Genomic DNA, 11,897 nt, shown 5'->3' with positions numbered 1-11,897 from the left:
TTTATTGTTCAATTATTTACATTCATCAGTTTCTCTGCCAAAAAAGCTGACAGAAGATGACACAGATAGATAACACGTTAATTAGAGGAAGACTCCTATTACAAAAACAATGTCGGCTGTAAAAGTAAGCATGAGTTGTTCTGCTCACCACAAAAGCCCTGAACCTCTACAGACATGAAGCCTAAACTGTTCATACTTCCTCAATCCCATCAGAAGGATAGAATTAAATACTTTGTGATTAAGCAATAGCAAAAGCTGACTTGGAATTACATTTTCTAAATGCTCTATGGGAAATCTTTCAATAAACACTCTCTTTTTTCCCACTCTAAATCCCTGGATTTACACTCTACGATACAGAGCTGCAGTGTAACTAGTACGAAATTAGCAAAAAATACCTCAAAAGAGGATCAGACTGTATACAATGAGGAGAAATTTGCATCTTCAACAAGGTACGTCAGTACAAGCTTCTAACGTTGTAAAAAAGCTGCAACTTTAAGACATCAGTGGTCCAATAAATGTGTCGGTCTCAACAGTTTTAAGAGCAAAGTGAGAAGAGACTGATTCACAATCAAGTCAGGATTCAAACTTCTAATTTTTGCCAAAATGACTCACATTTACAGCAGAAGGTAAAAAAACAATACCAAAGCTGAGTCTGACAGCAAAGAAGAGCAGTGTGAAAACATAAAACTGCAAGGCTATTTTACATCTGACTGATTGTAACATATTTTATGTCTCAGAGATCAGAACTCTCCCCGCGTTTCAGTGACCTGACTTGGTGATTGTAACAGTGTGAACAGCTCGCTGTAGCACACATTACAAATTAAGACTCAGACAAGACATTTTACAGTCGCAATGAAAGGGTTAAATTAGTTTAGAAAACCTTTGGCGGAGCAGTAATTACACTTCCAAACATTAATATGGTAGTCACTGTTGTCAATAGCACCCTTTGAAAAAGAAGCACTGAGGTTATTTCAGTGCATCACACTGGTCACATAAAGCATCATAAACAGCTTGGAGGTAAAACACTCAAGTGGTGCAGAAGTATTTATCTTCAGAGGGTTTTATTTGCCGTTATAAGGGAAGATCTTTGGCTAGAGATTGTACATACGTTTATAAAGCACCAATGGTTTGATTTTTTTTGTGGGCTGGAAGAGGACACGGGGAGAAAATGTCTCTTCTCATTGGGAGCATTGCCCATTACATGTCTTTCATATAATCATCTTCTGACCTCTTTAAAGCTGACTTATACCTCACTAACTTTGGCTTTTATTCTCTCTATTAAAAAACGTCCTATCGGTTGATGGAGCTGGAAGTTAGAGCCCATGAAGAGGCGTCTCATTCAGCCTCCAGGCGGGAAACAGGACAAGCAGGCGGAGTATTTAGAAGACGAGCTTTTTGGGCACCTCCCAGGAAAACTCTGCTCGGCCAAAGTGGCCATAAGAGGCTGTTTGCTGGTAGATCGGCCTTTTCAGGTTCAGTTCCCTGAAGAGGACACAGAAGAAAGGCAATATTAGAAGTGAGAAAAGACTGCAAGCACAGTTTCAGAGTTCATCTTTGGACAGCAGGATGACGGACAGTCAGCAGGGAAAAAGCAGAGGGAGGTGCAGCAGAGACACCATATGTCACCGCTGAGCCCTCCGGAGGTGTTGTGGGTTTATTAATGAAACGCTAAGAAAGGATGATGCTCAACCAATGACCTTGGAAGCAGAGGTTTCCTCCTGTTTATAAAAAGTGGAGTCATTTCTGGCATTTTCTTTTGCAACAGATGAGAGTGCTGATATTACGGATGTCGCTCGGTAATTATGCTATAAGTTTACTGGTCCGGCCCCTTTGAGATCAAATTAGGCCGTATGCGGCCCCTGGATCAAAATGAGTTTGTCACCCCTGTATTAGATCGTAAACGCTTTCGTTACATTCTTGTCTGATTGGAATGATGTTTATATCATTAACATTTACCCACTGAACTTGAAATATATTATGACTGCAACTTTAAATAGCAATATTTTTTGCAGTGAATAATCAGTTTTATTGTATGGGTCAATATATAATTGTGGGACTTTTTGTATCATAGTTGACATTTTTGCTGTTTTCAGGGCTGAAATCAACATAGCCGCCTATAACCAAACACCACATGGCATTTTTAGAGAAAGATTCTTCTAAGATATTATATATATACACAATTAAGTAAAATTTAAATAGAAAGTTATTTTTAAAGATATTGTAGTAAACTTGTTGACATGCAATAAATCCACATTTGACACACACTGCTTTATATTAAATAACTAAGAAAGTCTTGCCAGTCTTTTCTTCAGGAGGAAATGACATCATGTGGAGCAGGTCATGTGACCTGGAATTAACACAGTTCCTTGAGAGGTGTTTTTGTAATGAGTAACTTAGTTGAATGTGATTTCTTGGATACAGATACAGTTTGTTATTTTCCAAAATGTGCTCTATTGCCAAAAAAAGAAATATGTGTCATGATTATATCAACTTAATACAAATACTTAATACACAATTTTTTTATTAATAAGAGAGTGTTTCCAGAATAAATAATTATGGAATTTGTGAAGACATGATCATAATGAACATAAAATGTTTTTGTTTTTCTACTGCTAATAAAAACGTATACAAGATACACACGTGGACAAAATTGTTGGTACCCCTCAGTTAAAGAAGGAAAAACCCACAATTCTCACTGAAATCACTTGAAACTCACAAAAGTAACAATAAATAAAAATTGATTGAAAATTAAATAATCAAAAACAGCCATTACTTTTGAATTGTTGATTAACATAATTATTTAAAAAAACAAACTAATGAAACAGGCCTGGACAAAAATGATGGTACCTCTATAAAAGATTGAAAACTATTTGACCAGAGTGACATGATTAACTCAGGTGTGTCATTTAATTGACATCACAGGTGTTTCCAAACTCATAATCAGTCAGTCTGCCTATTTAAAGGGAGACAAGTAGTCACCCTGCTGTTTGGTGAAAAGGTGTGTACCACACTGAACATGGACAACAGAAAGCGAAGGAGAGAATTGTCCCAGGACATCCCAAAAAAAATTATAGACAAACATCTTAAAGGTAAAGGCTATAAGACCATCTCTAAACAGCTTGAAGTTCCTGTGACAACAGTGGCTCATATTATTCAGAAGTTCAAGACCCACGGGACAGTAGCCAACCTCCCTGGACGTGGCCGCAAGAGGAAAATTGATGACAAATTGAAGAGACGGATCGTTGGAATTGTATCCAAAGAGCCCAGAGCAACCTCCAAAGAAATTAAAGGTGAACTCCAAGGCCAAGGTACATCAGTGTCAGATCGCACCATTCGTCATTGTTTGAGCCAAAGTGGACTTCATGGGAGACGACCAAGGAGGACACCACTGCTGAAAAAAACTCATAAAAAAGCCAGACTGGAATTTGCAAAAATGCATGTTGACAAGCCACAAAGCTTCTGGGAGAATGTCCTTTGGACAGATGAGACCAAACTGGAGCTTTTTGGTAAGGCACATCAACTCTATGTTCATAGACTCAAAAACCAAGCATACGAAGAAAAGAACACTGTCCCTACGGTGAAACATGGAGGAGGCTCAGTAATGTTTTGGGGCTGCTTTGCTGCATCTGGCACAGGGTGTCTTGAAAGTGTGCAAGGTACGATGAAATCTGAAGACTATCAAGGCATTCTGGAGAGAAATGTGCTGCCTAGTGTCAGAAAGCTTGGTCTCAGTCGCAGGTCATGGGTCTTCCAACAGGACAACGATCCAAAACACACAGCCAAAAACACCCAAGAATGGCTGAGAGAAAAGCGTTGGACTATTCTAAAGTGGCCTTCTATGAGCCCAGATCTGAATCCCATTGAACATATGTGGAAGGAGCTGAAACATGCCATTTGGAGAAGACACCCATCAAACCTGAGACAACTGGAGCTGTTTGCTCATGAGGAGTGGGCCAAAATACCTGTTGACAGCTGCAGAACGCTCATTGACAAATACAGAAATCGTTTAATTGCAGTGATTGCCTCAAAAGGTTGTGCAACAAAATATTAAGTTATGGGTACCATCATTTTTGTCCAGCCCTATTTCATTAGTTTGTTTTTTTAAATAATTATGTTAATCAACAATTCAAAAGTGATGGCTGATTTTGATTATTTAATTTTCAATAAATTTTTATTTATTGTTACTTTTGTGAGTTTCAAGTGATTTCAGTGAGAATTGTGGGTTTTTCCTTCTTTAACTGAGGGGTACCAACAATTTTGTCCACGTGTGTATATCCCACAGACTTCAAAAGTCCCTCAATTATATATTGGCCCATATGGATCTACTGACTGACAATGCATTTCACTGAGGCTGTATAAACTGTGTTATGTGGCTCTGGTAATATATATGTGTCCCTATAAAAATAAACCTGAAATTGATAATAGATTATGAATTGGAACTGCAGATGCATAATAAATAGGATTCTATTTAAAGCTACCATGTGTCCTACTTTAGTGCCGCCTAGTGGTAGAATCCAAAAAGGCAGATGACAACAGCTCTTTCTAACTTTCTATAGAATTTTAATTAATGATTAAAAAATACATATAGTGGTTGTATTATTACATTTAAATTATTTCTGTTTTTCCTAAGCAACGATCTCATTTAATCACTTTGTCATTCACCTGTAAAGTACTTGTAATAACCATTAAGCGTATGATATTGCGATTACCTTTAAGTTTATGAAATGCCAAAAAGTAGTTTTTATTGTCTTTTATTATATCTGATATAAAGAAGCAGCAATTCTTCATTTTCCCTTGAAAAACAACTGACATGATTAATTGATTAAAACTCTTCTACACACAGTGGATTTAGAAGAATCGGTCTCCTCTGTATTTGTCAAATACAGAAGTCACATTCATTTGTTTACCTGACGATGACGCCTGGCCGCAGATCAAAGTTCTTGTTGACGATGTGCAGCAGTTCTGTCTCTGTTTTCTGGGAGGAACCATAAGTGAACAAGGAGATGGACAGAGGATGGGCCACTCCAATAGCATAAGACACCTGGAGAACATACAGACATGTCGATGTAAATACTTCCATTAACAACGCTGGAACAAAACCTTAGTTCTTGAGCATGTTTGGAGTTGTGCACTCACCTGAACCAAAACTCTTCTGCACAGTTTGGCTTTGACCAGAGACTTGGCCACCCAGCGAGCAGCGTAGGCAGCAGAGCGGTCCACCTTTGAGAAGTCTTTACCAGAGAAAGCTCCACCGCCGTGAGCTCCCCAACCTCCGTATGTGTCTACAATAATCTTCCTGCCTGTCACACCAGCATCACCCTGTTAAGGAAGAAAGAGTGGGAAATAAGCAAAAACCTTCTGTCACCAACATTTTTTTTATAACTAAAACAGCCGTTGTGTGTGCGGTGGTCACCTGTGGTCCTCCAATGACGAAGCGACCGCTTGGCTGGAGGTGGTAGATGGTTTTGTCGTCCAAATATTTCGCAGGAACCACGGCCTTGATCACCTGAGAGAAACAATTCAGTTTCAAACTAAATATGTGACTTTATTTGCTAAACAAGATAGAGGCCAGTGTTCTGTGTTTCTGAGGCTGTACCTTCTCCTTGAGGACGTTCTGCTGTTCCTCCAGAGTGATGCAGTCGTCGTGCTGGACGGAGATCACAATGGTGTGTACCCTCTTGGGGATCACAGCTCCGTCCTTCTGGTCGTAATGTACAGTCACCTGTGGGACAAAGGAAAAGCAATTATTTGGCAAGCAGCATTGTAAATGGCTTTCTTTTACTCTAATTTATCGAATTCTCTGCTGTTGCTGTTCCAAAGACTCAAAGATCTCCAGAGAATGATGGAAACTTAGCTCTGAATCATGTTCAGACCCTCATCTTGAACAACTTTTTCTTCTTACATCACAGGAAAAGGTAGAACATCTCCAATAGATTGTGATTTATGAAGCTTCTGTTGGCTGTTATTGTCTGGTGTTAAGAGCAGGTTGTTACAGAGTTAGGATCACTGTCTGTCTCTGCCTCCTTATGTTGCCCACTTATCATTTTTTAGTAGAGCTAAAGGTAAATCTAAAGCTCTCTTTTCGAATACCTGGTCTAAAATCTCACCTAGCCTCTCCTGCCTGATGTTCTAACAAACTACATTTGACCTGGAAGACAAAATCACAGCAACTTTCTACTACAAAGCTGCAGTCAGCAGCTAACTGCCTCTAAATCAGCCAAAAGTTGATCATTTCTGCAGACAGATTTAACTTAAATACTTGCAATAGCCAGCGTTGATCCGATTTTCCGGCATAAAAATAATCTCTTAGAAGACATCCAGTGTAGAAACATAAAACTAATTCACAGAGAGAGGGCTGTAGTGTTTTAGTTTCTGATTCTTTTGTTCAGACATTAGGTGAATAGATAGATGTTAAATACCTAATGTCAAAACCTGCCGGCTGACACGTCACGCCGTCAGTGAGACGCTTCTGATGAAGGTGAGAGTGTTTGCTGAAACTGTCAAGTAAGGTAAATAACATCTATCTATTCACCTAATGTCTGAACAAAAGAATCAGATACTAAAATATCAACAAGAAGACATGATGAACGTGTTTGGGTTGTAGTGTTGCTTCTGTTTTAGGGAATAAAAAGAAAAAAAATGTTGCTAGAAAATGTTGCTATGTAATGCTTAATCTCACCTGTGTTTTGGAGTCAGGACGCAGCCAGGGGATGGTGCCGTTGCGTCTGAGATCAGCCATCTTTGCATTGAGTTTGTGGGCTAAGACGATGGTGAGAGGCATGCACTCCTCTGTCTCGTCTGTGGCGTAGCCGAACATCAGACCCTGCAGAGCAGAGAGAGAGAGAATCAGAAACATCGTAGACGGTGAAGTCTAATGGGACAAATCATTATCGGCAGGGAAAAAGCAAAGCATAACTTTAAGCTAGGCAGTGACAAAATATGAATACGCCCTGAGCTCCAATGTGGCCTGTGAGGAGTCAGTTAGAAGCATATTTATATATCCTTCATCCACATTTTACATGAGACAAGATATATTCTATGAAAAGAGCTAAAGTACTTCACTCATGAATGTAAAGAAGACATACAATAGAAGTAAAAATAGGAATAAAATGTGAAAAAATCTGAGATAAATCAAGTAAAATAAGAAGCTTCCAAATGAAGTTATGCTTTGGACGGGGGTAGGCTGGGCGGTAGGCTACAACCCCTCAGGTGTTCGGATTTTATTGAGTATGTAGCCTATTTTTTCCTGTATTTTAAATATTGATACGGGCATAGTCTTAAAGTGGTCAGCTTCCCCAAACAGTGTATTTAATTTGTTGGTGTGGTTACCTCTGACGCTCCTGACATCAGAAGCAATTTGTGTAGTTATTTTGTGATAAATGATCAGCTCTAACCCCAAATCTCTATTCAAACATGTTCCTTAATTATAAGCAAACTTCTGTGGGTGAAATGAAGCCCAACATATATAGCAGATAAAGTTTTCAGAAGAAATTTATAAGAAGATTGTGATTCGGCCAGCTCTATTTTCTATAAATCCATCAGTTATTTGTTTTTATTTGGTGGACCGTGGATATTTTTATGGTGCTCCTGACTGAAATACACTTTTTTACTCAAGTACTGTACTTACGGACAATTTTGAAAATCTTTACACTTCTACTTCGCAACATGTCAGTGCAAATATTGTACTTTTTTAAAAACTTTTTTAGCTACAATTACTCCAGTGATTTCACTAATAACTGTGTAGGAAGGAGCTAAAACAAGCCTCACCACAACCACTTATAACAGTAAAACGTGAAGAGCAATCAGTGTCTATCTAAGCTAACAATGTCGCGTTTAATGTTATATCAGTCACAGGGGACAATTTTCTGCAGAATAAGTGTTTTTAAGCACACGTGTCTGATAATATTTCTGTACTTTCACTGAGGCAGATGTAAATGTTGACACTTTCATCCAACATTCATTTCACCAGATGTCTGAATTCTTTATTAACATGGTACTCAAACCAACTGTGATGTTTGTCTTTTCAAAGGACACATCTTCCTGTTGCTAGAGTCCTACCTGGTCTCCTGCTCCAATGTCCTCCTCCTGTCTGTCCACATGGACTCCCTGAGCAATGTCTGGACTCTGCTGCTCCAGAGCAACCAGCACGTTACAAGTCTTGTAGTCAAAACCTATGGAAGGAAAATAAACAAAGAGAGAGAAAGCTGATGAAAAAGGAAGAACATACTGTAGAATGTCTATTTTTGTTGCTTTTACATGCTATTCTCCCACCTTTGTCAGAGTTGTCGTAGCCGATGTGTTTGATGGTGTCCCTCACCACCTTCTGATAGTCCACATTGGCCCGAGATGTGATCTCTCCGCAGAGCAACACCATGCCAGTCTTACACACCGTCTCTGCAAATATGATCAACACATAAAGTAAGGAATGACCTTTAATTATCTTGTGATCCTGTTTAGTTCTAATCTTCAATCGCTTTAGCTGTAGCAGTGCTAAAACAAACACAGTGAGGGGCTTATAAAGGTCAGATGTCAATACTGAAATACAGTAAGTTATCTCAACATTGCTGATGAAATAAATTCCAAGTGAAATTCAGACTAGTAGGTCAGTTTGTTTATACTGTACTATAACTGACCACATGTTGCTCTTTGTCTATCTTTGGATAACGTAATAAACAAGTTCAGATGAGTCCTTTTCAAACTGTTGAGTTGATACTGACACATATGTTTCTTTGTCATATTGGCTCAATCTGAATTCTGGTTCACTCACCACAGGCCACTTTGGCGTCGGGGTCCTGCTTCAGATGTGCGTCCAGGACAGCATCGCTGATCTGGTCGCAAATTTTATCTGTGGGGAAGCAACAAGCATTAAGCAACAAAGTAAGTTTTAAAGTTTACAGCTACATTCTGATTTCTAGTCTTTGTTTATTAGATGTTAGCATTTAAGACAGTGATTCTAAAGTTACAACTGTATGTTTTGCATAAAAATAAAAATAGAGGATGTTAGTATAAGCGTTTCTCTGAAAGGTTGCGCATTAATATTTCAAACAGGAAGTGTGTTAGATTTTAGTTGTATCCTTTTGATTTCCGTGCAGTAGCAGGACAATGCCTCACAAACCACTCTGTCATGCTGCTGAAGCAATCCCACACACAGATTGCATCAGAACCAGCATCGGCATTTGATTTCTGATGTAAAATGCTTTCATTTTGGCTCAGATTGACTTTGCTGTTAGTTTCCAGTCTGCAGGTGTGAAGCCACGTATCTTACCTACAGGTCTGGCAAAAAAAAGGCCACTATCTGTGGGAACAGCCCAGACTTCGAGGTGTGTTATCAAATCAAAAGGTGTTTACTGTAGCTCTTTGCCAAGGCCGGTCAATGTTTGAATGTACAAACAGTGTGAGGGAAGTTTCAATCCTGTGAACTTTATCACTAGAATGCAGCTTCATATAGTCTGCACTAAAATTTAATAGCAAAAAAATACAGATTATTCAGAAGAAAGAATCTACTGAAATAACTAAGAAAGCATCTGGAAATCTGGAGATCACATAAAAATTAGAATGAACAAAAAACACCATAAACTATAGTTATTTTATGTTGTTTCTGCAAAATTCTGCCTTTTCTTTCTTCACAGCATGGCTGTAATACAGAGACACATGCTGTCTGCTGCTACCAGAAATTTGGATTTACTTTGAAATTGTTGAATGAATAAATTGTTAGATTTCTAGATGATCTGTAGAGTTAAATGTGATTATGTGTTTATGAAAAGATTCTCAAGCGATCAAATCTCGTCTTCGAAAATCAATTTAAAGTTGAATCCAAAAAACAGTGACACTAATCTGAACTTTTTAAATTCAAAATCAGCGTAATTTTTCCATGGTCAAGTTCTGTCATTATCTGTGAACAGCACAACTGGTTTCGTCTGCTGCATTTACTGATAATCGATTGAGCACAGGGCACTTTGTAAGTTACATATTGGTGGATTACAACACATGGACAGGGGTGGGCGGATGGAGGGGGCTAAAGGCAGCAGTGCACAGGACAGAGTGCACTTTAACTTTTACAATTGGGTTATTTTACTACATATTACATGTGAGTTATATATAAAATCTATTCCTATGAGGTGATTTAAGTTTATATCTGCTTTCAGTCTACACCGTCAGAATATGTCTTATCAAATAACTGGCAGACGACAGGGAAATTGATTGCTATTGTCATTTTAATTAGGTTTCAAGTAAAGAACAAGGTAGCTCTGTAGCAGCAATTCGTTTTATTCTTTCTTTTGGATTTGCATCTGAACATCAGCGTTAAATATCTGCTCCAGAACCAGCATGTCTCTCTGGTCTCTCTCTTCTTTTTTCTTTTTTGCCTTCAGCATGCAACCTTACACCAGCCTGTCACACACACATTTGCCTCCTGCTGCCCATGAGTGAGAGTGAGGGGCAGTAAACACATGTTGCTGTGAATGGAATACCGACCACGCTTGGAGAGTAAAAACGCAGCACTGTGGGGTTATTTTGGACAGATAGTAACACCTGTGTCAGGTTAATTCATGTGTATGTATGATATTTCTGTGAAAAATATCTGCAGCTATAGTAATAATGTCAGAAGCTTTTCATTTATATACACTAGGAAAAGTGTGCATTTTTGGATTTTTACATTTTGGGAACAAAAGTGCAAATGTTTGACAAGCTGTGGTGTATTTTTGTACATTTTTTCAGTGTGCGCACAGGTAGCTACAGTTGATTAAAGACTCACCTGGATGTCCCTCTCCCACGGACTCCGAGGTGAACATGAAAGAACCGTCGTCCAGGTGATCACTCATTTTTTCTGCGGGTGTCAGGTAGTCTGCGAGGTTACTCAATTCCCACCAGCGAGCAGTCCAGAAAGACGTGAAGGCGGCTTTTATATTCCTGCTGGTTCTCTTCACCACAGAAATGAAGAACAGGAGGCCAACAGCCCTGCAGCAAATACAAAGTTATCCTACAAAACTCCACGTCTGTGTCCACATGGTCCAATATATATGGCTAAGGCGACGCACACACATCCTGTCACTCACACACACACACACACACACACACACACACACACACACACACACACACACACACACACACACACACACACACACACACACACATATGTCATGTGAATCCGTGGGACAGTCCATTCCAGGGGGAGTGGATGAAGGGAGGGCATTTCAGCTCGGGGAAAGTGCTTGTTAACCCCTTGTGTACAGCGTGACGCCTGAGTGAGTGTTTTTTAGTCATCACCTGGTTTGACTGCTCCACTTCAGGGGGGCGACGCTTCCTGGGTGAAAGCAGGAGCATCTTGAACAGGGGGTCCCCCTTCACCCCCCACATCACACCGGTGGGACAGCTCCGTCTGCTCGGACAAGGCCGGGCTGGGGGCAACCTACAGGCAGAGGGAGAGAGGGAAAGGTTATTGTTGTCAACAGCGAAAATGATGCAATTACACCTGTTTACGTGGTCTGAGCAAAGCGATGGTGTTCAGTGGTGCTGAGAGATGGAAGTGATTAAAGAGGGACCAAAAAATAATGATGTAAAATATGAAGCGCTGCAATACCTACTTAGAGAAAATGAATCGAATGCAACTTATTATATGATAATTTAATCGTTTGAAGTGCTGGAAAATAGCTGAGTACATTTAGTGAATTATTTTTTTGATGTACTTGTACTGGGCATGAAAGGTTACATTTTGTACTTCTTAACACTTGTGTTTCATTCTAATCTTTAATAAACCAGATGATTATTCTGTTAGTTCAATAAATGATACTCACATTAATCTGTGAATAAAATAAATGTCACGCCCTTAAAAATGTGCAAAGGGTAAAACTGGACATACTGTACTTGTAATACTAGAAAGAAAAACATACGAGCAT

General features: G+C 39.2%; 1 protein-coding gene across 2 annotated transcripts; it reads right to left on the bottom strand.

Moving 5' to 3' along the window:
• Nucleotides 1-47: 47 nt before the first annotated feature.
• On the bottom strand, nt 48-10,993 carry mat1a (methionine adenosyltransferase I, alpha). Of its 2 annotated transcripts, XM_022190097.2 has the most exons (10): nt 10,754-10,992; nt 8,768-8,845; nt 8,272-8,394; nt 8,059-8,171; nt 6,680-6,823; nt 5,597-5,722; nt 5,414-5,506; nt 5,137-5,319; nt 4,908-5,041; nt 48-1,482 (listed from the first exon to the last, which is right to left on the bottom strand). In XM_022190097.2, exons 1-10 carry the CDS (start codon nt 10,818-10,820, stop codon nt 1,380-1,382), a joined length of 1,164 nt encoding a protein of 387 aa, XP_022045789.1. In that variant the 5' UTR covers nt 10,821-10,992; the 3' UTR covers nt 48-1,379. The 2 variants fall into 2 exon arrangements, with proteins under 2 accessions (XP_022045789.1, XP_022045790.1); XM_022190098.2 differs by lacking the exon at nt 48-1,482 and having other exon boundaries at nt 4,904-5,041; nt 10,754-10,993.
• Nucleotides 10,994-11,897: the final 904 nt, after the last annotated feature.

This window comes from Acanthochromis polyacanthus, chromosome 15, assembly GCF_021347895.1.
Source record: "Acanthochromis polyacanthus isolate Apoly-LR-REF ecotype Palm Island chromosome 15, KAUST_Apoly_ChrSc, whole genome shotgun sequence".
NCBI classification, from domain to species: Eukaryota; Metazoa; Chordata; class Actinopteri; family Pomacentridae; genus Acanthochromis; species Acanthochromis polyacanthus.
The sequence above is the reverse complement of the archived record's forward strand: the minus strand, read 5'-3'. Positions and strand labels throughout refer to the sequence as shown.

Coding starts and splice junctions, on each gene's coding strand:
- mat1a (XM_022190097.2), bottom strand. CDS start 10,820: ATGAGTGATCACCTGGACGACGGTTCTTTCATGTTCACCTCGGAGTCC. Junction 8,846..10,753: donor CGTGGGAGAGGGACATCCAG/GTGAGTCTTTAA, acceptor GCTTCCCCACAG/ATAAAATTTGCGACCAGATC. Junction 5,042..5,136: donor GCAGAAGAGTTTTGGTTCAG/GTGAGTGCACAA, acceptor TATGTTCTCCAG/GTGTCTTATGCTATTGGAGT.